This window comes from Macrobrachium nipponense, chromosome 24 (genome assembly GCF_015104395.2).
Source record: "Macrobrachium nipponense isolate FS-2020 chromosome 24, ASM1510439v2, whole genome shotgun sequence".
Taxonomy (NCBI): Eukaryota; Metazoa; Arthropoda; class Malacostraca; order Decapoda; family Palaemonidae; genus Macrobrachium; species Macrobrachium nipponense.
In genome coordinates this window covers 8,378,185-8,404,070 of record NC_061091.1, presented here as the reverse complement: position 1 = coordinate 8,404,070, position 25,886 = coordinate 8,378,185, and the positions used below count along the sequence as shown (strand labels likewise).

Here is a 25,886-nt window from a genome sequence, read left to right as displayed (position 1 = left end):
CACACTGAACACGACATCCAGGTACGTCTTGTGGGATCAGCATATTGCCAGTCTCTCCCTTATCACCTATTATAATTTTGATCCTCATTCTCCCAATTCAATTTCCAGCAACAAAAGGAATTCATCCTTTTTGTTCCCTCTCACTGCCTCATGGCCGCATGCTTCCCCTGTTGGTGATCGTCCCAGACCAATGGAGTCATTGCACACTCAGTGAAACCTTAAAAGTTCCTTCTCCCCAGTATTAGAGAATTAATTAATCAAAGCAAGAAGTCATTTTTTCTTTTTATCTCGTTTAATCTGGGATTCTTTTCCAGATTCCATGAGTCACGTGCCGTCTCTGCCCGCAAGTGTGCATTACCCCAAGTGAATGAAAATCAGCTTGAATTGAATGAGATTATAATAAGCCCCAACGTGGGGGCCAATATCATTTACCTTTCTCCAGGCCAGCACGGGCCTTTTGTAAATAAATAGCTGTTAAGTAACGAGCTGAGTTTTATGGCGACCTTCCCTCTAAAGAAATTAATAATAACTATCAGTTTACGGTAAGTTAAAGCAATTCCCTCTTGAAATCCCTCAATTATTTCCGTTTACGTATCTAGCCTCTCTCAAGGCCGCTATATACGTAAAATTGGCGAATCTTGCCTGGATTGAACCTAGCTTGCTTAAAAAAAGCTTGTAAATCGCGTTATCCGTTGTAAAACGTAAACTGTAAATTATTTTACAAAAAACGCCAAACTCCAAAGCACACTTGCAGGAAAGAAGACACACTGACTCACGGTAAGGTATTCCATTCATTAATATGATTATTCTATAACCAACGTTAGCTTAAGGTACGTTTAAGTATTTTTATTGTAGAAGTGTGTTAAACAAATGTGAAGGTAGAAATATTCTTATTATTGTAACGGCCAGAGCGCCGAGCGAATTCTGTTTTGTAAAATCGCATTGTTGTCGTAGGAGCTCACACGAACACGTGTGCAGATAGATGCCAGAAAGGACCAGATCAAACTAGGAAGTGCTTTGCAGGGTTTATTGCTGTATTAGAAAGCTAGCTAGTTAGGAGTGTTTTACTAATAGTTACGGCAAAAGAAGTGTACAATTCTTTTGTCTGTGATATGTTAGGGTATTCATTTTTAACTTAGTTTTCATTCCAAGTGTTGGTAACGCTTACCTCTCAGCTTGAATTCAGCTTAGAGCACTCTCGCGCCTGCGCGGTCTCAACCAGCCTTCGTTTTCGCTCACAGCGGCAGCCATGTTTGTTATCTCTTTCAGAATTATTTAAACCATTTAAGCAAAGTAACGTAAGTCTCAAGTTTTAACATAAATAATTATCAATCTCGGTACTAGTATCTATCGTCCTGCCAGAGAAATTAACGTAATTTGTCTTGAATAAGAAAGTAGAAATTTTGTGTGTAAATTGCCTTCGCATTTACAGAGAATCAGCTGATTCGCCATCAATGCTAGCACACCGTGGTGCTAACCCCGTCTTCTCGCCTCACGTGTTTCACCTCGCATGCTCACTCGCGCGCTGAGGCGAAAATTTAATTTCACTTAACGTAACCTCATTTACAATTGTTTGCTAACATCGTTTTCAAATCCTTACCGTAATTTTCACTTGTCCTTACGTAAAGTTAACGTAAATCTTAAAAGTACAGTCACTTGCAAGAATTGTTAACGTAAAACGCGTCTTTGTAAATTTCATATTGAAACGCAAATCTTTCATAAGCGCAAGCCGCTAACATTAACGTAAACATCGTTCACCGCGAGCGCGTTATCATTTTTCATAAAACGTTTTCAAAAGTAATTCGTTCAGTAAACGTTAACGTAAGTAAATCATTTAACGCAAGTTGCGTCATATTAAACTAACATTAGTAGTTCAATTCAAATATAAGGGAGTTCATTCATATATCATTTTTCACCCTCTCCGAGAGAGAGAGAGAGAGAGAACCAGAACCCAGTATTCACAAAGCCAAGAGTACTACCTCTTACCATTAATTATAGACATGCAGAATTAACATTATTTTAGTCTCTTGTGTCTTTCATTTACACAGCGTGATACGTACGCGCATGTGTCCATTGCAGTTTGCAAACATTTATTTGTTTCATTTACCGAGTACTTCAGCGAGGGCCTGAGCATTTCTAAAATTTCCATTACCTGTCGTTGCCCGAGTGGTCTTGTTCATTTTTTTTTATCCCAAAAAAAAAAGACTTGCGTGTACCGCAAGCACAATTCGCACAGTGTGCCACGCAAATTCATTACTTCCAGGACAGGGAAGTCGTTACCAGTTTAGGACTGGCCACCACCAGTGCAGTCAGGTCTTATCATTTTACAGTGCCACTAATTCTTGACACTGTCATCGACTGGCTGCTGAAGTACTCCACCTTTTACTTTCTCTCCTCCACCATTACACTCTGCCATGAGCAGTGCCCTTTCACTTCGGTATACTTAAGTATACTGCATCTAGTGTCGTCCGACGGGACATACCAGCACGATACCAGTGCTCCAAGGAACGCCTCCATAAGGGCCATTGCACCTGTACAGGCCGTACAGGTAGCCATTAAACTGCTGTGTCCGTCCTTACAGAACGCCCACTTCATTAATGTCCGTGTACGAGGATCAGTGATCCTTCGGACCAATCAAGGGAACGCCTCCGAAGTGCCGCAAATACCAGCACTACTAGTGCTGCCCAAGGAACGCCTCCTCATAAGTGCCGCCCGCAGCCTGTACAGACGTACAGGTAGCCCTATACCTGCGTGTCCGTCCTACGGAACGCTCATTCATTATAGAGTATCCACCATTTTGGATCACTGAACCAAGGAACGCCTCCATCATAAGTGCCAGTGCACCTGTATTGGACCTACAGGTAGCCCATTCCAACGTCTCCCAAATTGGAACAAAGCCCGTGTGGACGTACGCCGCACACGTGCATTCGATTTTTTCACCTCATCAGAAGGTGCCATTCACAAAGTGCCACCGAGCACCCAGTCTTTCAGACTTTTCCTTACCACGTCGCAGACCCATTTCCAAGTGAGTGCCACTTTCCACAGTAGGCACTCCCATTCCATCCATTTACCCTTCCTGGTCATTATTATCATTTTCATCCGAGCCTCTCCTGCAGCTAAGGGAAATGTCTTCCCCTGCTTCCCGCGACTTCTTTGCCAGAGAGCTAGAGAAGCTCGGAGCCCTCATAACTCTGGGCAAGGAGGCTGGTTACACTGGACCAGCACTTGACAGTGGATAAAGACGCAGCAGGCTGCCGCACGCCTGCAAGAAAAGAAAGTAAGAGAAAACCAGAGACAAGCCAGAGAAGCAGAAAGGAAGGCAAGGGAAGAGGAGCGAAAGCATGAGCTCGCTCTCAAGGAGAAGGAACTCGACATCAAGCGGGAGAAGGCCCATAAGGAGAGTATCCTAGCTCAAGCCACCACTGCCAGCTTCCAGACCCTGCACCCCTGTCTCTCTTAGTCCCGCCGTCTCTGGTCAGCTGACATCCTTTCATTTGTGAGCCGGTCCTGATCCAGTGCCGGAGATAGAAATTTCTGCCGCATCCTGCCAGCCTTTTACCTTTTTACCGCCTACCTCCTCCCTTTGGAAGAGGTAAGCCCACCAGTTAACCCCGAAATTGCTTCCGAGGGTGATTCAACAGAGGTTCCTTAACCTCCCCACGTCACATCACTGCCAGAGAGGACTCTTCACCTGTGCCAGAGCACACTGCCAGCCTTGGTGACTCCGCAGATTCGCAACCTGTGGGGCCATCTCGGCCTTTATCATCCAGTGCCACGAAAGGAGGTTCTGGAACAAGTTCTGCCGAGACTGTGGCCGCAAGGGTCACATGTCTGCCAACTACGGAGGGTGCGCGAACCACAATATTCCTGCCGTCGCAATGGCCATTACTAATCCTTCTTCTCTAGGACCCCCAGCTAAGGGCCCTATAACCGTCGCACCCCTCCAAAGTCATTATCAGCCAAGCCACGTCAGAGCCTACGACGACTCTGGCGCTCAAGTCTCCCTTGATACGGGAAGACAGAATTCCCCGAGGGGCTAACGTTGATAGACGTCGATTTGATCACCATTGAAGGTATCAATCACAAATTAAACTGATCCTTCCGACCGTCCAATTGAGGGTCACCAGACCTCACTTCTCCAAAGAATGTACTCTTGCAGTTGCAAGCTACATCCCAGGAGGTTACGACCTCCTCCTTAGGGCAAGACATGAAGTCTCCCTCACAATTCAAAAAGCCTAGGGTCCTAACCCCATGTCAATTCACTCCAAAGCAAGGAGTCACCGAAATTCTACTTCCTCTAGGAAGTACATCCACCAACAGTCTCCCCCGTTACCAAGGAGGGAGATTGACCATTCACAGTTCCGTTGCAAGACCTGTAACGTAATGGGGCACTCCACAAATTGGCCTAGGTGCCTAGCAAGTTATGTGCAGCGGACACTGTCCAAGTCCCACAAGGCTTAGCCTTCCAAAAGAGACAGGACCCTCTGTCTCCCATAACCAAAGGGCACGCTGAGAGGTATTGCACCTCCGTACCCGCCCCACAGGGTTCCAGTACACCTCAACCCTCTCTGCCAGTACCACTTGGCAGCACTGAGCAGTGCCAAGCTCCGTCCAGCCTGGACGTAGAGCCACCACCGAACTTGACCTCTGCGCCTGGCCCCGAGCTAGCGCCGGCGCCTAACCTTATCAAGGATCCTCCTACAGGAGATCCTCCAACAGGCATGGAGCTTACCACAGCCCATGGCCAATCACTAGTTCCTACTTCTTTCATCCTCAACCTCTGTCGCCCGAGGATGAACCTCCGGCAGACCTTACCTTTGTACCTCCTCTGGAAAACCAGGAACTGCCCGACCAGGAGTCAGCCTGGAGTTTTCCCCTTACGACGGCTGTCGCAGCAGCCGAAGTGAGGGCCTCCCCTGCAGTAGGTTCCACCTCTACGACGGTTGCTGCAGATACCGAAGTAGGGTGTTCTCCTGAAATCCCTCAGGCTACCACTGCCTCTGCTCCTGCCGGCGTTTCTGGCCTTTCCCCAGAGTCTGTGCCTCCGTCTACTCCTAGGACTGGTATAGCCAGGTCCTGGAGGAATAAGAAGAAGAAGAAGAAGGGACGTAACCAATCATTAACATATTAACAAAAGAGCCACATGCTCTCCTTGACACCTGTGCCCGAGGTACAGTGTTGCATTCATTTGCAGAATGATCCTGGCACCTACCCAGAGAAGGTAGCCAGCCTGATCTCTGCCAGTAGCACTAACCTATAACCCCTAGCCATTGTAATACTAACCCTCACTTAAATATAATTACCTCATTGCATTTCCCTCCTGGTCAATTAACCACTCATCATCCCCACGCATCATTACCTCTCATTATGTATTTTAACAATTCCGTCGCTGAACTGCTGCTGTGCGTACCACACTCTGGAATGATTGCGTCTTCATTTAACTGTATTGAGTAGGTTAGGCTAATGATTTAGTACCAGGGCATTAGGTTAGTAGCAAGTAGAATTTTCAAGTAACCTATCTAGGGGTAGAGTAGACTGTCATCACAAGACAAACCCGTAGTTATTACTTAGGCTAGATTACATCACTACATGAAGTTAGTACACTTAGCATCTTTGCCTATAAGTTAGGTAGGCCATTGTAGTCAGCCGTATCGCTGCTCAAAAAACTTCAAGTTAGAGTAGGAGAACTGGGTAGTCGAGACGATCAATCTATTTAAGCCAAGACCTTCACGCCCGAAAGGGAGTGAATGCCTTCTTAACAGGGGGAGCTGTGACGTGTATAGATCGTTCGTCTACCCAAATATCAACTAAATAATTTGATTTGGAAAACGGCAGCCATTTCTTTAGAATATCAGCTGATTTTTAGTAAACGCGGGAAACCCAAAACCCGCCAGCTAGAGATAGAGAGTTCCCCAGTTGGGGGAAAAGAGATTTTATCAGCTGTAGGGACGTATCTCAAAAGGGAAGGGTGTAGGCAGATGGTACTTCTTAGACCTATACCTTAAGCTCTCTTTCCTGTGACCCCTCTGCTGGCTGTATGCTTGTTTTCCAGGATTTGCCTTGATTGTGGGGGGTTAAGCTGACCTCCAACCCCCAAGCAACCCACCTGAATTCTGCCTCAGTCGGCTGCGAGACGTGATCTCGGACAGAGCGGTCAAATTACCTGCCTTCCTGTTAGGCCTACCCAGGGTGTGAGTGGCGCGCCGATGACCCAGGCCTCAGACAAAGGGGCCCCCATACTTTTCTACAAAGAGCCACATTTTCTACAAAGGTCCACACTGAACACGACATCCAGGTACGTCTTGTGGAACAGCATATTGCCAGTCTCTCCCTTATCACCTATTATAATTTTGATCCTCATTCTCCCAATTCAATTTCCAGCAACAAAAGGAATTCATCCTTTGTTCCCTCTCCACTGCCTCATGGCCGCATGCTTCCCCTTGTGTGATCGTCCCAGACCAATGGAGTCATTGCATACTTCAGTGAAACCTTAAAAGTTCCTTCTCCCCAGTATTAGAGAATTAATTAATCAAAGCAAGAAGTCATTTTTTCTTTTATCTCGTTTAATCTGGGATTTCTTTTCCAGATTCCATGAGTCACGTGCCGTCTCTGCCCGCAAGTGTGCATTACCCCAAGTGAATGAAAATCAGCTTGAATTGAATGAGATTATAAGCCCCAACGTGGGGGCCAATATCATTTACCTTTTCTCCAGGCCAGCACGGGCCTTTTTGTAAATAAATAGCTGTTAAGTAACGAGCTGAGTTTTCTGGCGACCTTCCCTCTAAAGAAATTAATAATAACTATCAGTTTACGGGTAAGTTAAAGCAATTCCCTCTTGAAATCCCTCAATTATTTTCGTTTACGTATCTAGCCTCTCTCAAGGCCGCTATATACGTAAAAATATACAGTAAACATGAATTTTAACATTAAGTGGGACCAGAGATGGCTTAAGGGATTGTAAACCTGTAGTGATAAAACCAAGCAGAAAAAACCAAAGCAGAAAAGAAATTTAGCTGGAAGCACAATAGGGCACACACACACTAGCTAAATGGGACGAGAATTGATCTTCCTATAGAGTACCATGAGCCAAGAATAAGATTACAATCTTGAAAAATGAAAAAAACAAAGCTGCAAAACAGGTCTTAAAACACTCGCGTAAGTAGGAAAAGTGTTGTTGATCTGCATAAATGAAAAATGGAGGGTGGCAGTCTTACCAAGGCCATAATTTGTGAAAAAGCAAAACGTAATAGTATTTATGCTATATTTCAATATTGTTTGCTTTATTTATGATTATGTTGCATAAAAATAAAATACAAACCCGTTGTCGCAAAAATGCCTTTTAAAACGGTATTGTCTGAGGTGGTCTGGTAAGAATTATGCAATTGACTTTACATTATCGCTTTATGGGAAAAATTTGTTTGGTACTAGTCATGCCTTCTGGAACTCATTAACAATGAGTACTGAGGAGCCATTGTTTCTCTACCCATTAATTTTTCTGTTATTAATGAAACCATAATTTTTAAAAATTTTGTTATAATGTTTCAAAACTTACCTTAAAAAGATCATATACAAACTGCTGTATATGCTTTTTGAAAGTCTGTTACTGTTTAAATTCCATATGTTCTTATGAACCCATTAATCATTTATAACCTTATTTGGTACAACCCCCTCTCAGCCACACCAACTTGGAAGACACTGAAGGATGAATATCCCATTTCACACACTGACTAGATTCTACTGTTCTGGAAGGTGTCATGTCATTCCTCCATGAGGGCTTGCCTTTGACCAGACATGCTGCTATGCTCTCCCAGGATTAGCAACATTTTGTTGTTATTGTGTTGTGTTATCGACATTTTCATTCACAGTGCCCTTTATTTGAGGAGGAAATGGCATTCACTGCAGCAAATCTGTACAGTATGTGAGTTGGTATGTAAATCACCAGCTCCTTTATTCTCAGAGTATTGAATGTAAGCTCTCTCTAGTCTGAGCCTTGTCTGTCTGCTTGTCTGAAGTAGCCCTGCAACGTTGAAAGCCTCCTTTTTAAGTTCTTTTGCAATCACTAAGGGAAGAACTTGAATGTCTTTGTCACCTGTTCCTTTGATCTTAGGATATGTGGCTCAAAATCATCCTCCATCTCTTGTCATTGTATGCAATCTCTCACCTTAATTGGAGCTGTTGCATTCAGCAGATGTCACTTCCATTGCTTTACTAAAGAAAAGGGCTAACTTGGCATTCAAGGATCAGTTTTGGGCCATGATTGCTCAGCCTGTGACTGAGTTTACAGGAGGGTACTTTGTCCTCAGCATAATCTCTGCTGCCTGATGAATACTATGGAAGCTTCAGTGACATCTGTTATCCATATGTGACTCTTGATCCTCTTTCTCTTCTTTGAAAGGTATCCTGTCTATTTCTACAGACAATATTGTGGTCACTGCTCTGTTGAGCTCTAAGAGGAAAGTTCATTCCCAATCAGATACACCTGTAACATCCACTAGGTCATCAGTTCCCCTACATTTACTTTATTGAAATAAAAAAATTACCAAATTGCACGATCAGTAACCATTTCCTTTCCTATATTTCTGAGCTTCAGAATTTTCATGCTGCTTCTCTCTTCACCTAACTCTCGAAACCATTCATCTTTCAAGAGGCTGTATCTTTTCCTTTATGACTGAGTGAAGTCCTTTGAACCTGGTTCGTGGGGTTTCTCTGGTCCTTCACAAAATAAGCACATTTGGATAATTTCTCAAAGGCCTTTGAAAAAAAAATCAAGCGCAGACATTTGCTTGCTGTACAACAGGGTGGTGTTACTAGGAAATCCTGAGTAGAAAAAAGGCACCTTATGATAATGTTTAAGATTAATGGGGTTTTGGTGGACACTCATATAGCTGATTAACTAATCTACAATAAACATACAGTTAAGTAAAAACTTATTAGTATGTACTAATAACCATGCATATCAACAGCTTATGAGAAACATTACCTGCACCCGTGACAGAGTGATTGTGCAATCAGCAGTTGGTTCAATCTTGATTATATCCCCAGACCACAGGCCTGAGAGGGAGTTAGAATCATCACATCTCATAAGAACCAAATAACCACCTTCGTCATCTGCATCATGTTCCAGTCCAATGCCACCTACTCTCATATCAAGTAGGTGCCAAATATATTCTCTCTTATTCTTAATACGACCTGAAAAATGCAATCTTCAATAACGGCTCTGCTGTTTCCTAAATTTTAATAATTGAGTACAATGAAACACGTCTCACACTAAACTTGAAGTAAAGAATACAACAGTACTTAAACCTTCTCATTCAAGATATTCAAAAGAAAATTCTAATCTTGTTTAATAAGTATGTGTGAAATATGAAGAACCAAATGACTCCTAAAAAAATATTTCATTTGTAGCTTCAAAGCACTTCCTTCAATAAGATCACAGGTCTTATTATTATAATTTACTTACAAACCTAAAATCCACATTACTGAGCTCTTCTTGGGTTTGCCCAAATATTAATTCTGAATCTGGAGATGAAAACTGCAGCAATGTGAATTTTAAGAAGTTGTAAAGATAAAAGATAAAAGACTAGAGGAACCAAATGGAAAGTAAAATGTAGGAATGTGCTGAAGGGACAATACACATAACCTTTGATACTACCTAAAATGCTCTAAATGACACACTGTCCATATCACCTTTAAACATATCAAAGTCAAAATAAAATATTCATAAACATTAATCAAACAAAGCAAGGATAGAATCTTTAGCAGAATGACCCCAATAATATTACTTGTTCTTGATATTGCATGAAAAAGGGTCTCCCAAAAATACAGGTAGTAAACGGTCTGGATAAAAACAGACTGTTTGATGGGTTGAAATATACAAGAACTGCTCACAACTATATTTTACCCCCTTAAATACAGTAATACCTTCATGAATCTATGATTATGGCATACTTGCAAAAGACTTCAGGGAGACCAAGGTTTGCTCCCTGAAAGTAATGCACCACATAATACTGAAATAGTCAACAATTACCTACCAGGTACAAAAATGAAATGATTATGACTGTGCGGTGCAATGACTCGGATGTGCCCTGTAGCCTGTAACCTATCTAAAACGACAGACTGACTCTCTCTCACATCAAATTCAGCTGCTACCTCAAGGTCCTTTCTTAACATCTTTGCCAGACTTGCAGCTCTCAATGACCTTTCCCGTGTTTCACCAAGCAGGACTTGTAATGCTCTGCATCTTTGGAGAAGACGCTTTCTGAAAAACAAAAACAAAAAATAAATAATTAAAGAGAACTGCATTAATTTCATAAATTAACTATATTTTATAAAATTTTACTATTAATTCGATAAACTATTTTCATGAAAACCTTGCATTACACTTCTAGAATCATACAGCTCACCAGATGGATTTCCTCTAAAATGAGATATTTAAATTAAAGCAAGATAAGGATTAAGAAGCTGAAAGAAAGCAATCCAGATAAAATCAAATACTGCTATCATGAACTTCTTAAGTACTAACTCCTGAAAGTTCTTTGCAATGTCCCTTCAGTCCTAGTTACATTCACTATTGGAAGTACATTACCTTTTGGAAATCTACCATAGTTTCATGAAACTAAAAATTTATTACAGACGCGACTAGTGTTCTAAAATATAATGTTTTGGTAAAAAATATATGTCAAACTTAAAATGTCCAACACTTCTGTGGCTCAGCTCCCAGAAGAACTAACTTTTTCAGTTTATGCTCAGACCTCCCCTGAATAGCCTCTATGTACTCAAGTCTTCCATACTGCCAAAGAATAAAGAGTACTGGGAAGAGATGAGGGTACTTGTAACTTTGATTAACCCTTAAACGCCAATTGGACGTATTATACGTCGACATAAATTGTCTGTTGGGTGCCGATTGGACGTATCATACATCGATATAGAAAAGTTTTTTTTTTAAATTCGCGGAAAAATACTTATAGGCCTACCAGCCGAAAACTTTTGAATCACGCGCCTTAGGGGATGCTGGGAGTTCACGGATCAAGGTGTTGTTTTGTTTATAAGCGTGACCCAGGTGCACATGTGCGAAATGCCTCATTCTCGCATCAGCCAGCATCAGCGATGCGTTGTCCGAGAGCAATCTTTTGCCGCAATCGTGCTTTGCCGATCTTGTGCGAGAGTTTGAATATTTGTGGTTGTACAGGACGTACAGAGAGATGTCTCAACAACGTATGGAGCGCGAAAGGCGCATTTTACCCATCGGAAGGGATCGTGAGAGACGTATTTTTGACTTGGATGCTGGTGAGGGACCAAGCACCCAAGATGACCTCTCACCTCAACGCCATTCCGTGCGGTCACGTGTGGATGAAAGTGTTCTAGGACCACAACTTGTGTCTCGTGTGCCTTTAGTAACCCCTAGGAAGCATCGGGGTATCCTTAGGGGCATTCGTAGGTATTTGGGAGGCCTCCAACCAAGGGACATTGATGCTTACTGACCGGAGCTCGATCAGGAGCATGTCGCAAGTCCTCATTTTGATGGCGGTTGGTCATCTAGTGTGATGAGGACATTACTCCCGATGTCAGTGATGATGAATATTTGCCCCGAATGTCCATTCGAGGCTCACATCCCGAAAGTGAGCTCGAATTTAGTGGTTTTAGTGCTTATGAGGGGGAATCTGAGGAGGAGGAGGAGGGGGATATAGGGTTGTCTAGTTTTGTCGCCGATGACGATACAGAAAGCGAGGGCCTAAGTGAGGGAGATGGGCCAGTGGGGGGATTTCGTGTGCGAAACCGTGCCCACACACGGGCACATAGAAGGTCGGAGCGTTGTGCCAGCCAAGGTGAAGGTCAGTCGTCCGAGTGCGATTAGGGGTGGACGGAGGACCCCACCCCACCTAACATGCACCCATTCATGGGAGCACCTGGGCTCACCATACATGTTCCTCTCACTGCTCTGGGGTTCATTCAGCTGTTCCTTACGTGGGAATTGCTGGAGTACCTGGTAGCAGAGACGGCGAACTACGCATGACACTGTCTTATCGCTGGTGGGGCTGCAACCTCACCGACATGGCGCATTTTTAGAGGCTCCACATTTTTTTTGGTATGATGCCTGCTGTCGACGTCAGGCAATATTGGAGGCGGAATTTCTTTTTTTAAGTACGCCCAATGTGCCTGGCGTTATGCCCCGTGACACTTTCCTGGCGTTGGACAGGTATTTCAGCGCCTTCAACCGAAGGGCCATACCCCGGAATAACCCTGATCGCCTCATCTTAGTCCGGCCAGTGTTGGAGTACATTCGTGACCGGTGCAAAATTCTCGTGGTTCCTGGAAAGAACCTTTCTTTGGATGAGGGGATGATGCCTTACAAAGGACTCTAAGCATTAAAGTGTATAACCAAGAAACCGAAGAAATATGGAGTGAAATTTTTTTTTATTACAGAGTCCAACACTGGATACGTCGTGGACTTCTCGATGTATTCCGGGGTCTTCTCCACACTGCGTGACACTGTTTTCAGTCTTGTGGATCGTTTCCGTAACCAGGGATACCACCTGTTCATGGATAATTATTATAACACGGTATCCCTGGCCCAGGAACTGTATGAAGCAGGTGTGCATGCCAGTGGTACCCTTCGGTTGGTGCGTGGGGCCCCGAATGTCCTCAAGAGGTTCGCTAGCCATCTGCAACATCTGGCAAGAGGAAAGACAGAGTGGCGGCGGAAGGGAGTTGTCTTCGTCATCTGTTGGAAGGGGGTCCGACTCGTCCCCATGATTACGAGGAGTCATGAACCCATCCAAGAGGAGATCGTACAGCGGAAGAAGACACGTCGGCAGGGCCGAGTTATGTATGAGGAGTTTCGTGTGGAGCGGCCTACCGTCATTGGGCACTTTAATAGGCACATGGGAGGAGCTGATCTCTTTGATCAACTCATCCAGTATTATCCCTTCGCCAGGAGAACCAGGAGGTGGACACAGAAGCTCCTCAAATACATTCTTCAGTTGGCACTCCAAAATGCCTAATTATGTACTGTGGGTACTACATTCCAGATCTCCAGAGGTTGTCCCACATCCAGTTCCTCGTGGTAGCCGGAAATGCCCTCATCCACTTTAATCCCAATGAGTGGCCTTCCATCACTGGCCCCCCTGCCCCAAGCTGCAGATCTACCCTAGAGGAAAGGGCCGATATTAGGAGGGCCAACTTCGGTCGTCCTGCTCCTACTGCTGCTGCCGCTGCTGCCCCTGCTGCCGGCCCCACCCACACGACTTCTCGTCGGATAGCAGACTCTGTGTGTCAGCTGCAGCCAGGGGATCACACACTGGAGCTCCTACAAGGGCGCAGGCAGAAACGGTGCCGGGTGTGCCATATGAAAGGCAGAAGGAGAGACACCCGGTTCTTCTGTCGCACCTGCAAAATAGCTCTTTGCTGGTTCAGGGAGTGTGACTGTAAATACCACAATGCGATCTTCTATTGGAGTGTGCCTGAGGAACCGACAGCGGAAGGCTCACGGGGCCGCCGGGCCCATCAGCAGTAAGGGCGCACGTCTCCCTCCTCCACCTGTACCTCGTCATGTAGAGAGGAAAAAAATGCAAGACTCTTCAATGGAGGAGGGAGAAAACAAGAATAGTACGAAGAGTCAGGATTACGAGTGAGTATTCTGCATTTATTTTATATTTACTTTTATATTTATTACAAAGTTTTTATATCTCCGTATCTACTGATGCATGATATATGTTATTTCATTTTATGTAAAAAGAAAAGTTTCACCTACATTCCTTTAACTTATGTATTCGTACCAGAATAGAAAAATGTAATAATTATATATATTTATATATATACAGTAGAGCCTCAGTTCTCGACGATAATTCGTTCCAGAAGGAGCGTCGAAATTCGATTATTTCGAGAACTGAATCAAGTTTTCCCATAAGAAATAACTGAAAATGGATTAATCCGTTCTTGGCCATCAGTTATTACCTAACCTTGCCTTTTTATACAATACATTACATGTAAATTACAACTAAATAAGTTAAAAGTTAAATAAATATCATGTAAACGTTATATATAATTTTAAATGTGTAATAATACAGTATAAAAGAAAACTACCCTGTGTCCAACTGATTGTTGACCAAGCTCCATAGGCTACCTAGGTAAATAGTAAGTAGAACATAGTGTAGTGGGTAGGCATAAAATGTGTTGCTAACATAATAAAAACATTGAAAAGCAAGTCTAATTATTACAGTAAATTAATAAACTATTAAAATTAAACCCAATCTATATTTATCAAAAACTTGCAAAAATTTGCCTACAGTAAGTCGGCATTTAAGGATGTAAACAAACCATTGCGCAGCCTTGGTGGTTTATATCGGGACTATGGTAGTAAAGAAACCATATCTCGCTATAAGCCTAGAAACATTTACATTTTATATTAATTTATGGTAAATCTTTTACGGAGTCGACTGCAATACTGTATACAAAATCGCTTGAAAATTATCTTTCAGTAAATGTAATGTTATGATACTAACGATTTTGTTTCATAAATGTCCTTATAAAAAAAGGTGCGTCTTTTACGGCAAATTGTCCAATATCAGGGCTGGTTTCAAGCTTATTGGAATTTGACAATTATTATGGTACTGCATGGTACATATATACGTACGCATAAGTAAAAGAATCTTCTTAATGTCTTTAATTACTATACCATTACGTGCCAGCATCTCTTGAGTTTAATATCAAGCTAACCTCTTTTTTTTTTTACGAGGACGCTTATAAACGAAGCATACAGATTGCGTTCGTTACCGCGCACGCGTTGCATATGTAAACTGTGTCACTACCAGACCTCATACGTAAACATTGACGTCTTTTACAGTAGACATGAAAGAATCTTCTTAATTTCTATAATTATTCTATACCATAGCGGCTTCTCTGATTAAGCTAAGGATAACCTCCTCTTTACCAGCAAGATTAAGATTGCGTTCGCTACCGAACGGCACACGTTACGTATGTGACAGTGGTTTCACTACCAATAATCACACGTAAACAATGACGTATTTTACAGTAGACATAAAAGAATCTACTTAAATTCTATAATTAATGTATACCGTAGCGGATTCCGAGTTAACCTAAGGCTAACCTCTTCTTTACCGGCACGCTTAAAAAGCTTAGATTGCGTTGCTACCGAACCGAACATGTTACGTATGTAACTGGTTTCACTACCAAATCTTACACGTAAACATTAACGTATTACAGTACGACATAAAAGATTCTTCTTAATTTCTTGATTACTACGCACTTAATATAGCATAGTAGCTTCTCTGATATAAACTATGACTAACTTCTTCTTTACCGGAAAGCTTAACAAAGCTTAAAGATTGCATTCGCTACCGAACCGCACATGTAACCTACATACGTAACATTGCCTTCACTCCAAACCTAACACTTAAATACGTATTGCATTTGCTACTGAAACGCACGCCTCAAGTGTGAGCATGGTTTTAGAATATGTCTACATTAATACCACCGAAAAAGCAAACGAAATGCGCGCAAGGTGTACAAGACACGACACGTTTGAACGGTTGTGTAAACATTAGTTGCGGACTTTAAACAATGCTGAGTCACTGAGTGGCGTCACCAATGTTACCAAACCGTTTTGCTAAATTATGCTAGTCGGTCCAAGCAAGAATTTATGCCAAATATGGTGCAATTTTGTGCCAGAATTATGCTATTAATCTATCATTATCTCATTTCTCTAATACATTTGAGCTAAAACAACGATGTAATGGAAATTTAAAACATTTATATATTAGGTGAAATGATAAAAAGTGACGAACAGACAATATTATAACTAATAATTTGATGATCTTTACATGTTAGGAAACTCGTAATAAAACACCATTTTTCTTTAATAGATCACATACGGAATCACTAGTACACTATTTGATATGCAATCACTATTATACTATTTGACAAATGTGTGAAGATCACACATACAAATGTGAAGAAAAAACAACAAGTTTTACTTATTACTGCATCATTATCATGCCACTCAGAACCATTTTTCTTTAACAGGTCACATAAACAATTAATAAATACTTGAAAATGTGTGAAAATTGCTTCAAATATAACATTTGTTATTTACTGATATTTACTGAAAAATTAAAACTAAAAAAAAAGGTAAACAAACAAACCAGTCTCTACTCAAGAAGAAAAACATACGTACTTATTACTTGATCATTATCATGCCACTGAAACACTATTTTTCTTTAATAGATCACATACACAATGAATAAATACTTGAAAATTGTGTGAAAATCACTTCAGACATAATTAAAATATGATATAAAAAAACAAACTTAAAAAAGGAAAAAAAAGTAATTCTTTACTCATGAAGAAAAAAACATTATTAACACTTTACTGATCGTTTGTCATGCCACTGTGGGTATTTATTTATATTCACAAAATTTAACATTCCTTAGTTGGGTTCAAACTTAGCAATTAGCTCATTTGTTAGTGCTGCTTTTGAGGCAATTTCACTTGAAGATACATTCACTATAGCTGTGTATGAAATTGAGGAATTTTCAGCATTTTATTTAAAATTTTAGTGAAAATACATTCTAAAATTGTACTAGAACCCTAAGTGTGAAAGAAATTATGCTAAGCTCCAATTCTTGGGTCAAATTATGCTAAAAAAACATGAAATTATATACATTTGGTAGCACTGGATGACGCCAACTAGCGGCGGCTGGCGGAAACAGTTTTGTTTACAAACATCATATGGTCGGGGGTCGGAAACTGGTTTTTTGGTTGAAAACAGATACAAAGTTTATTGGAAATTTAGTGGCAAAATCCGATTATGTCGAGTTCTAATACAGTCGTGAACCGGGTCTCTATTGTATATATACATACACATAACACTCTAGTAATATTCAACCATTTATCTTCATTTTGAAACAAATTCGAAGTCTCTAGCACAATATTTAGATTTATGGTGAATTTTTGATAAAAACTTTTTCCTTCCCTCTGCACGCGGATTCTCCGCCGCAAATCTCCGAAATGCGTACGTCGCATTCTCGTAATATTTGCTCCGTTTCATATTAGGCGTTTCATAGTTTTATATATGAAAATGTGCACAATTTTACGTAGAATACAACAAAAAGTAATTAAAGGCTGTTGCTTTTCTCATTTTCAAAATAACTGCATATAAATCATGATAAATAGAAAAAAAACTAGGTTCGGTCAACTTTGACTCTACCGAAATGGTCGAAAAACGCAATTTTAAGCTAAAACTCTTACAGTCTAGTAATATTCAGTCATTTATCTTCATTTTGAAACAAATTTGGAGTCTCTAGCACAATATTTAGATTTATGGTGAAGTTTTGAAAAAAAAATTTTCCTTCCCTCCGGGCGTGGATTCTCCGCCGCAAATCTCCGAAATGCATAAGTCGCATTCTCGTAATATTTGCTCCGTTTCATATTAAGCGTTTCATAGAGTTTTCTATATGAAAATGTGTGCAATTTCATGTAGAATACAACAAAAAATTAATTGAAGGTTGTAGCTTTTCTAATTTTTGAAATAATTGCATATAAATCACGATAAATAGAAAAAAAAAACCACGTTCGGTACAATTTGACTCTACCGAAATGGTCGAAAAACCCAATTGTAAGCTAAAACTCTTACAGTCAAGTAATATTCAGTCATTTATCTTCATTTTGAAACAAATGTGAAGTCTCTAGCACAATATTTAGATTTATGGTGAATTCTTGAAAAAAAATTTTTCCTTCCCTCCGTGCGCGGATTCTTCACCTCAAATCTCCGAAAGGCGTACGTCACATTCTCGTAATATATGCTCCATTTCATATTAGGGGTTTCATAGAGTTTTATATATGAAAATGTGCACAAATTCACGTAGAATACAACAAAAAATAATTGAATGTTGTAGATTTTCTCATTTTTGAAATATTTGCATATAAATCACGATAAATAGAATAACCATGTTTGGCCAACTTTGACTCTACCAAAATGGTAAAAAAAACCCATTGTAAGCTAAAACTCTTACAGTCTAGTAATATTCAGTCATTTATCTTCATTTTGAAACAAATTCGAAGTCTCTAGCACAATATTTAGATTTATGGTGAATTTTTGAAAAAAAACTTTTTCCTTCCCTCCGCGCGCAGATTCTCTGCTGCTAATCTCCAAAATGCGTACGTCACATTCTCGTAATATTTGCTCCGTTTCATATTAGGCGTTTCATAGTTTTTTATATATGAAAATGCGCGCAATTTCATGTAGAATACAAAAAATTATTGAAGGTTGTAGCTTTTCTCATTTTCAAAATATTTGCATATAAAAAGATATATAAAAAAATTTGACATTCGGTCAACTTTAACTCGTCCAAAATGGTCGAAAACTGCAATTGTAAGCTAAAACTCTTACAGTATAGTATTATTCAATCATACTCTTCATTTTGAAATAAATGGAAGTCTCTAGAACAATATTTAGATTTATAGTGAATTTTTGAAAAAAAACATTTTTTTATGTCCGAGTGTTACAAATTCATGCATCATTTTGTGATAATATTTTCTCTGTGTTGCTTTGATCGTTTTACAATGTGTTATATACCAAATGGTCGCAATTTAGTGTACAATACAACAACAAAAAATTAAGTTGTTAGCTTTAACCGTTTTGCTCACAGTGAGATTTGAATAAAAAAATTTAAATAATATGATAAATTTAGTTTTGTGCTCATCATATATCGCATTATTTATATATGATAATGATATTTTTTTAATTTCTGATGGTTGCATACTAAACTTCAGGCAATGAGAAAAAAGGAGCCAAAAATGAACGCTTAATCTTGAAAACTAAGTGTGCGTGATTTTTTGGGAAAAAAAAAAAAATTTCCGCTTCGGAGCTCACTCCCAGACCCCGCCGGCATACGGGAGACGATTTTTATTATACCCCTTTGGCGTTAAAGGATTTGTATAACAAAATGTATTTTTGTTACATAAACATTGCTTGTTCATACAAACCTCTTAATCATAAAATGCTTGAATACCTATTCAAGAGGGAGGACTAAACCTGGCACAGGTAGGACAGAGAAAATTGAAGATGTGAAGAAGAGATGACCATCCCTCCAGGGCAGCTCTAATAAAACTTGTAAAGCACAGTCTGTATTTGAACTGACTAGTTTGAGCATGTAGTATAATACACTGTAACTTGTGGAAGCATAACATATAGAAAGTACACCACTCCAGTCACTTACGGCATGATAACTGATAGCCCAGATAGTCATGTCTCTAAAATGTGTCCAACAAATGAGGGGTGGAAAGCATGTTGGGGATAATGACTAAATATGGTACCATCAAACCATGTCACAACAACTGCCACAATGAATTTATATACAAATTTACAAGTATTCAGATGGATAAAATCTCAAGAAGGTATTCCAGCAGAAGCAAGTTCCACCTTGGAGAAAGGTAGTGAGTTTCAGACTGAATTTATATGTCACTCACACATTAAAAGCAAACACCTCGTGTGAACCTGAGTAGTGAATGTCTTTCTGAGACACAAGGTAGTATACCCTTGAAAGAGCCAAACAAATCCAGAGGAAATCATATTCTTTGAAGCAGAAGACGTCCAACCTGTGTGAAAAAGGGATGAGAGGAAGCCACATGGATATCTCAAGCCAGCCAGCAGTAAGATCTGATAGTAGTCCTTGAAGAGCAAAGCTGCACAACCTTAACTGACAAGGAAAGCAAGAAAGAACTTGGAACGATACACAAGTCGCATCTCTCTGAGAAACAAACCAGGGCAATAAACACCAGTGTCAAACAAAGACATTTGGAAGATCAAAGACTGGAATGGGACATGTCTGCTGCTGAAGTATGCTCTGAGGAGGATAGAGCCATCAAAAATGCCATCTTAAAAGTCAGGTCAGCTTCACAGTTGGAAGAACCAATCCGAACAACGAGGTTTAACCCCTTGTGGATGGGTAACATACATAGTATATGTTTACATACAGCTTTGCGGTGAAATCCGGGTAGCATACATCTATGTTTAAGATTTAGCACCTTTCAATTGGCACCTTACAGTTTGAACAAAATTTTGTGGGAAAATTTTTACCATTTCCATTTATCACAACCGGCAACTCTTCAGATAGCTGTATATGAGTCGGAGTGAGCTGAGAGACATTTAGTCTTGCTTGAGGTGGCAAAAATGAATATTGTCACAACTTCCCATCCATAGATGCATTGTAAATATTTTACAATAAGTCTACTCAGAATTTGTTCCTGGTTTTAGTTCTTATCTTTTATGACACTGTCTGAGCTGTAATTTTAATCTGACAAAATAAAATAAAATAAAATATATTAGAAAGAGCACTTATAACTTCATAAAATTAGGGAAAAGAGGCCCACCAGGGGGGGGGGGGGGGGTGAATATTCACTTTCAACTTCCTGTGGAAGGGACAGAAATAATTTTAGAATTTTTTTCCTTATACCATGAGCATATACATATCTTCTTCTTTCCATTGATGTTTTTTGCATTAGTGTATATTAGCCCAGACTTTGAGGGTTAATAAAGGATCTTGGGATTGCCTGGCCAAAATGCTGGACCTAGTTAAAAATATCTTGTCATTTACCACACAAAACAATAAATGGCAAACAAAACAGTCAGGCTTCAGTGGAGCAATGCCCCATTCATCACACCAAGTAAAGAACCCGCCTTTAAACAACTATCTGCAAGTCGAAACGTGAGAAAAATATAAATATACTAAATTTAAGGCTTACTATTTAAATAATTGCCTCTCCATTACGTATATAGTTTTTAATTCCACGTCTATTTAATGGGGAGGTAAGGTTCCTTTAAAAAATTATAATTAATTTAATCACCAAAGAGTCACTGATAGTTTAGTAGAAACATTTTCTCCCTAATACAAAAAACACAAGCATGTAAACAACCACCAACACTGAGCTCTACCATCACTATATCCAAGCAGGACTGACCATTTCCAAAACAGATAAGTTGTGAAAATGCCACTAACATGGTTTCACAATAAAAGACATGAATCTACAAGCTCAATGTGTGTGGCTGTTTTACTGTGATGTGCAATTCACTCTCATTTAGCTTTTCACTTCTCTTTACTTCTTATACATTCTAAATGTATTTTCTGGAGTGATAAGTATTATCATCTATAATTCCTGTTTTTGTCTTCATAGCTGGTGGCTTTCTTGCCTCTCCGTACAATACCCAGAACTAAAAACTAAATATACTGTAAATACCTCGACAATTGAAACCTCAGAAGTTTAAAAATGGAGAACGTTACATACAACGCCAAAATCAATGGGGGCACTTATAGTGCATAAAGAAAAGGCTATAAAATGTCTATCTTGACTTAAATGAATTTTGTGTAAAGTGTACACCACATGTTTATATCATGTGTGCCTTCCACATAATAACATAATAATAAAATACATTAGAACACCCAATAAAAAAGGAGAACATCTTACTTCTGAATGTCATCCTGCTCCATCTCTTCTTCATCAGAAGAATCATCAAAGTTTTCAATAGTTGAGTCTTGCATGGCTGCCATCTGATCATCAATTCCAGTATCAATGAAATCACCGACACTACACAGCATATGGCATGCTATGTTACTGAAAAACAGTTACATGATATCAATTCTATACAATTATCATTTATGTATGAAGTCTCTCAACATAGAAAAAAAAAAAATTCAAGGTCTTAACCCTTAAACGCCGAGCCGCTATTTACCAAAGTGTCTGTTGTATGCCGGTGGCGTTTGGGAGTTGGCGCCGAAGTGAAAAAAATTTTTTTTCAAAAAATCACAGCACGCTTAGTTTTCAAGATTAAGAGTTCATTTTTGGCTCCTTTTTTTGTCATTGCCAGAAATTTAGTATGCGACCATCAGAAAGGAAAAAAAATCATTATCATATATAAATATTGAAATATATGACAGCGCAAAAAAAAATCATATATAATTGTACACAAATCGCGGTGTGAGCAAATGGTTAAAGCTATTGAGTTAATTTTTGTTGTTGTATTGTACATTAAATTGCAATGATTTTGGTATATAACAAATTGTAAAACGATCAAAGTAACACAGAAAATTATTATCACAAAATGATGCATGAATTTGTAACGCGCGGACGTAAAAAATAGTTTTTTTTAAGAAAATTCACCATTAATCAAAATATTGTCCTAGAGACTTCCTGTTTGTTGCAAAATGAAGGTAATTAATTGAATATTACTAGACTGTAAGTGTTGTAGCTTACAATTGCAGTTTTCAGCCATTTTGGTCAAGTTAAAGTTGACCGAAGGTCGATTTTTTTCTATTTATCGTGATTCATATGAAAATATTTCAAAACTGATAAAAGCTACAACCATGAGTTATTTTTTTATTGTATTCTACATGAAATTGCGCACATTTTCATATATAAAGCTTTATGTAATAGCTAATATAAAATGGTGCAAAAATTACGACAAAGTGACAAAAGAATTTCTGAGATTTTCGGCCGAGTTACCGTGCGCGGATGTAAGGAAAAAGTGTTTTTAAAAAATTCACCATAAATGGAAACATTGTGCTAGAGACTTCCAATTTGTTGCAAAATTAAGTTAAATTATTGAATATTACTAGAATGTAAGAGTTTTAGCTTACAATTGCATTTTTCGGCCATTTCGGTTGAGTCAAAGTTGACCGAAGGTTGAAATTTTGGCACTTATCATGATTTTTATAAAAATATTTCAAAACTGATAAATGCTACAACCATTAGTTATTTATTGTTGTATTCTACATGAAATTGCACACATTTTAATATATAAAACTTAATGTAACGGCTAATACAAAATGGTGCAAAAATTACGACAAAGTGATGAAAGAACTTCCGAGATTTTCGGCAGAGTTACTGCACGTGGACGTAAGGAAAAAGTGTTTTTCAAAAATTCACCATAAATCAAAATATTGTGCTAGAGACTTCCAATCTGTTGCAAAATGAAGGTAAATAATTTAATATTACTAGAATGTAAGAGTTCTAGCTTACAATTGCGATTTTCAACCATTTTGGTAGAGTCAAAGTTGACTGATGGTTGAAATTTTAGCATTTATCGTGATTTATACGAAAATATTTCAAAACTGATAAAAGCTACAACAATGGGTTGTTTTTTGTTGTATTCTACATGAAATTGCACACACTTTCATATATAAAACATTATGTAACGGGTGATATAAAATGGTGCAAAAATTACGACAAAGTGACGAAAGAATTTCAGAGATTTTCGGCCGAGTTACCGCACACTTGAGTAAGGAAAAAGTTTTTTTTTTAAATTCACCATAAATCGAAATATTGTATTAGATTGATTGAATATTGCTAAAATGTAAGTTTTAGCTTACAATTGTATTTTTCGACCATTTCGTTAGAGTCAAATTTGACCGAAGGTTGAAATTTTGGCACTTATCGTGATTTATATGAAAATATTACAAAACTGATAAAAGCTACAACAATGGGTTGTTTTTAGTTGTATTCTACATGAAATTGTGCACATTTTCATATATAAAACTCTATGTAAAGGCTAATATTAAATGGTGAAAAAATTACAACAAAGTGACCAAAGAATTTCTGAGATGCGTCACTGATGCTTTTTAGTGCAAGAAGACCCAAAAGCGCGTGATTTAAAATTTTTCACAAACTAGGCCTATAACTATTTTTCCGCAAATATCTAAAAAAAAAAACTGTTTGTAGTCGACGTACCATACGTCCGTTTAGCACCCGACAGACAATTTCAGTCAACGTATAATACGTCCAATAGAAGTTTAAGGGTTAATATGATAACATTAATTTTTAATGTGTATATCAACAAATACACCACAATGTTTCAATCCATGATATAGGATAGCCTGAACTCAAGTACTAGCTTTCATATTTTGGACACTGCAAGGATTCTGTAAATTTTCAAATGCCATACCAAATGAATAACAATATTGCTATACTGTATATTGGATAAGCCCTGCAAAACATGAAGATTAGGATGAAATGTTAATAAGATTTTTATTTAATGTGGCTATTCCAAAAATTCATTACAAAATGATAACTCTTGCTCAGCAAAATTTCACACAATGCACATTCACACAGTAAATATAGTAATGAAAGTGAAATAACACTACATAACACAAGACATAAGGAAAATATGACAGATTTTCACAAACTACCCCACTATTTCTAATAAGTCTTTATAACTTAACTGATTTTGTTACTTATCAGGAGGCCAAAACCCAAACTGTCTGCTATAAATCGAGATGCACGGTCACTCAAGTATACACTTTTACAGGAACAGGGTCACCAGGGAGAGAGGTCTCCTCCTTTAAGGGATCATATCCTTCCAAAACTAGTGTTTCACACATTTCAAAATTTGCTCTGTCCCATTTAACCAAAAGAGTATTCATCTGTAATATTACTAGGTCTTGTAATGTGTATGATTATTCACCCACCAAATTTAACAGATTATTGATACAAATGAGATTTGAGGTAGACAAAAAGAAATGAAGTCATATAAACGAGAAATAAACACAACCTTCTGCAATCTTGTCAAAACGTCCTCTGGCAGTTGTGAGAAACTTACCCTCTGCTAGGTTGGGTTATACCAATCTTTGTAATGTCATAAAAATCATAATCAGTGATTTAATAATCAGTTTGTTTGCTGAAAATTTTACCGAATCTTTTGTAAAAATAATAAATTTTTAAAACAGACAGCATATTAACATCTGATATACTTATAATAAAATACAAAAAAACAAGCAGATAATTCACAAAGTATGTTGGTTAATGCTTAGGTAAAAGTTTCAGCTTACCAAAACCGTGTTGCTGCCAAACTATCCCCTTCAGTGACATGTGGGCAAGTAGCCTGAACAAACCGCCACTCTTCTTGGAGGAAATTGCGCTGTAGTACTGATGCATGAGGCTCTCTGTGAAGCATACATACAAACTGGTCCAGCCATTCCAAGTATACCTGTGAATAATGTGAACATAAAAACACTGCACTAATAACATCAAGCTACTTATTCCAATAACTGAATTATAATTTATATGGTAAATATATAATTTCAATATGGCAATTACAAAACTTATAACCTAAACACCACAGAAGATACTTACCTCTAACATTCTTTTGATGTTTGCATCAAGCTCCTCTATTTGCTGATTTTGTCTTAGTTCTAAGTTTTCTTTTAAAGGCTTACTAAGATTGAAAAATAATGCTTTGCAAGCCCGTAAATATTTTTGTCTTACAACTACTGCAAACTTCACTCCCTCTTTGTACTCTCGCATTAACTGTAATATAGAAATATTAAAAACAAAATTTCAGTCTTGAGCTTTCTGAACAATTTCAAATATTTTTATGATACAAACCATTATTGTACCAGTATCCTAATTATACATCTACAGATACATACAGCTTAACATAAATCATGAAATCAATTTAACAGTTTAGTTTGAAGTATAAAACAATGTGGGAGTGAGTGCCACCTTAATTGTTCATTTTTTATAACAGTTTACAGGCAGTCCCTGGTTATTTGCAGGGGTTCTTTCCAACGGCTTGATGATAAGGGAAAACTGCCGATAACCGAAAATTGACTTTTTATGGTGCTTTATGACCGGTTAATGATGCCTCCGTTAGGTATGTATTGGCACCAATGCTCTATTATTGGCGCCGACCAGAAACTGGTGCATTTTGGCAATCAAAATTGCCAAAATCTGGCAATTTTTAGCACTAGACAAGCCCCATGAAACTGGATTGTCGATAACTGAGGACTGCCGTACATGTAAAAAATCATTACACTTTTTCCAAAGAATTTGTTAATACCTAAATTAAAACAATGCACACTCTGAATAAGACATGGATA

At 38.8% G+C, this 25,886-nt stretch overlaps 1 protein-coding gene across 1 annotated transcript in view; it reads right to left on the bottom strand.

Moving 5' to 3' along the window:
• The window catches only part of LOC135205419 (mitogen-activated protein kinase kinase kinase 4-like), a 138,764-nt gene that overhangs the window by 73,400 nt on the left and 39,478 nt on the right, over positions 1-25,886 (bottom strand). The window contains 5 exon segments of the mRNA XM_064235970.1: positions 8,981-9,189; positions 10,032-10,258; positions 21,481-21,627; positions 24,837-24,994; positions 25,141-25,314. Coding sequence (XP_064092040.1) covers positions 8,981-9,189; positions 10,032-10,258; positions 21,481-21,627; positions 24,837-24,994; positions 25,141-25,314 — 915 coding nt within the window.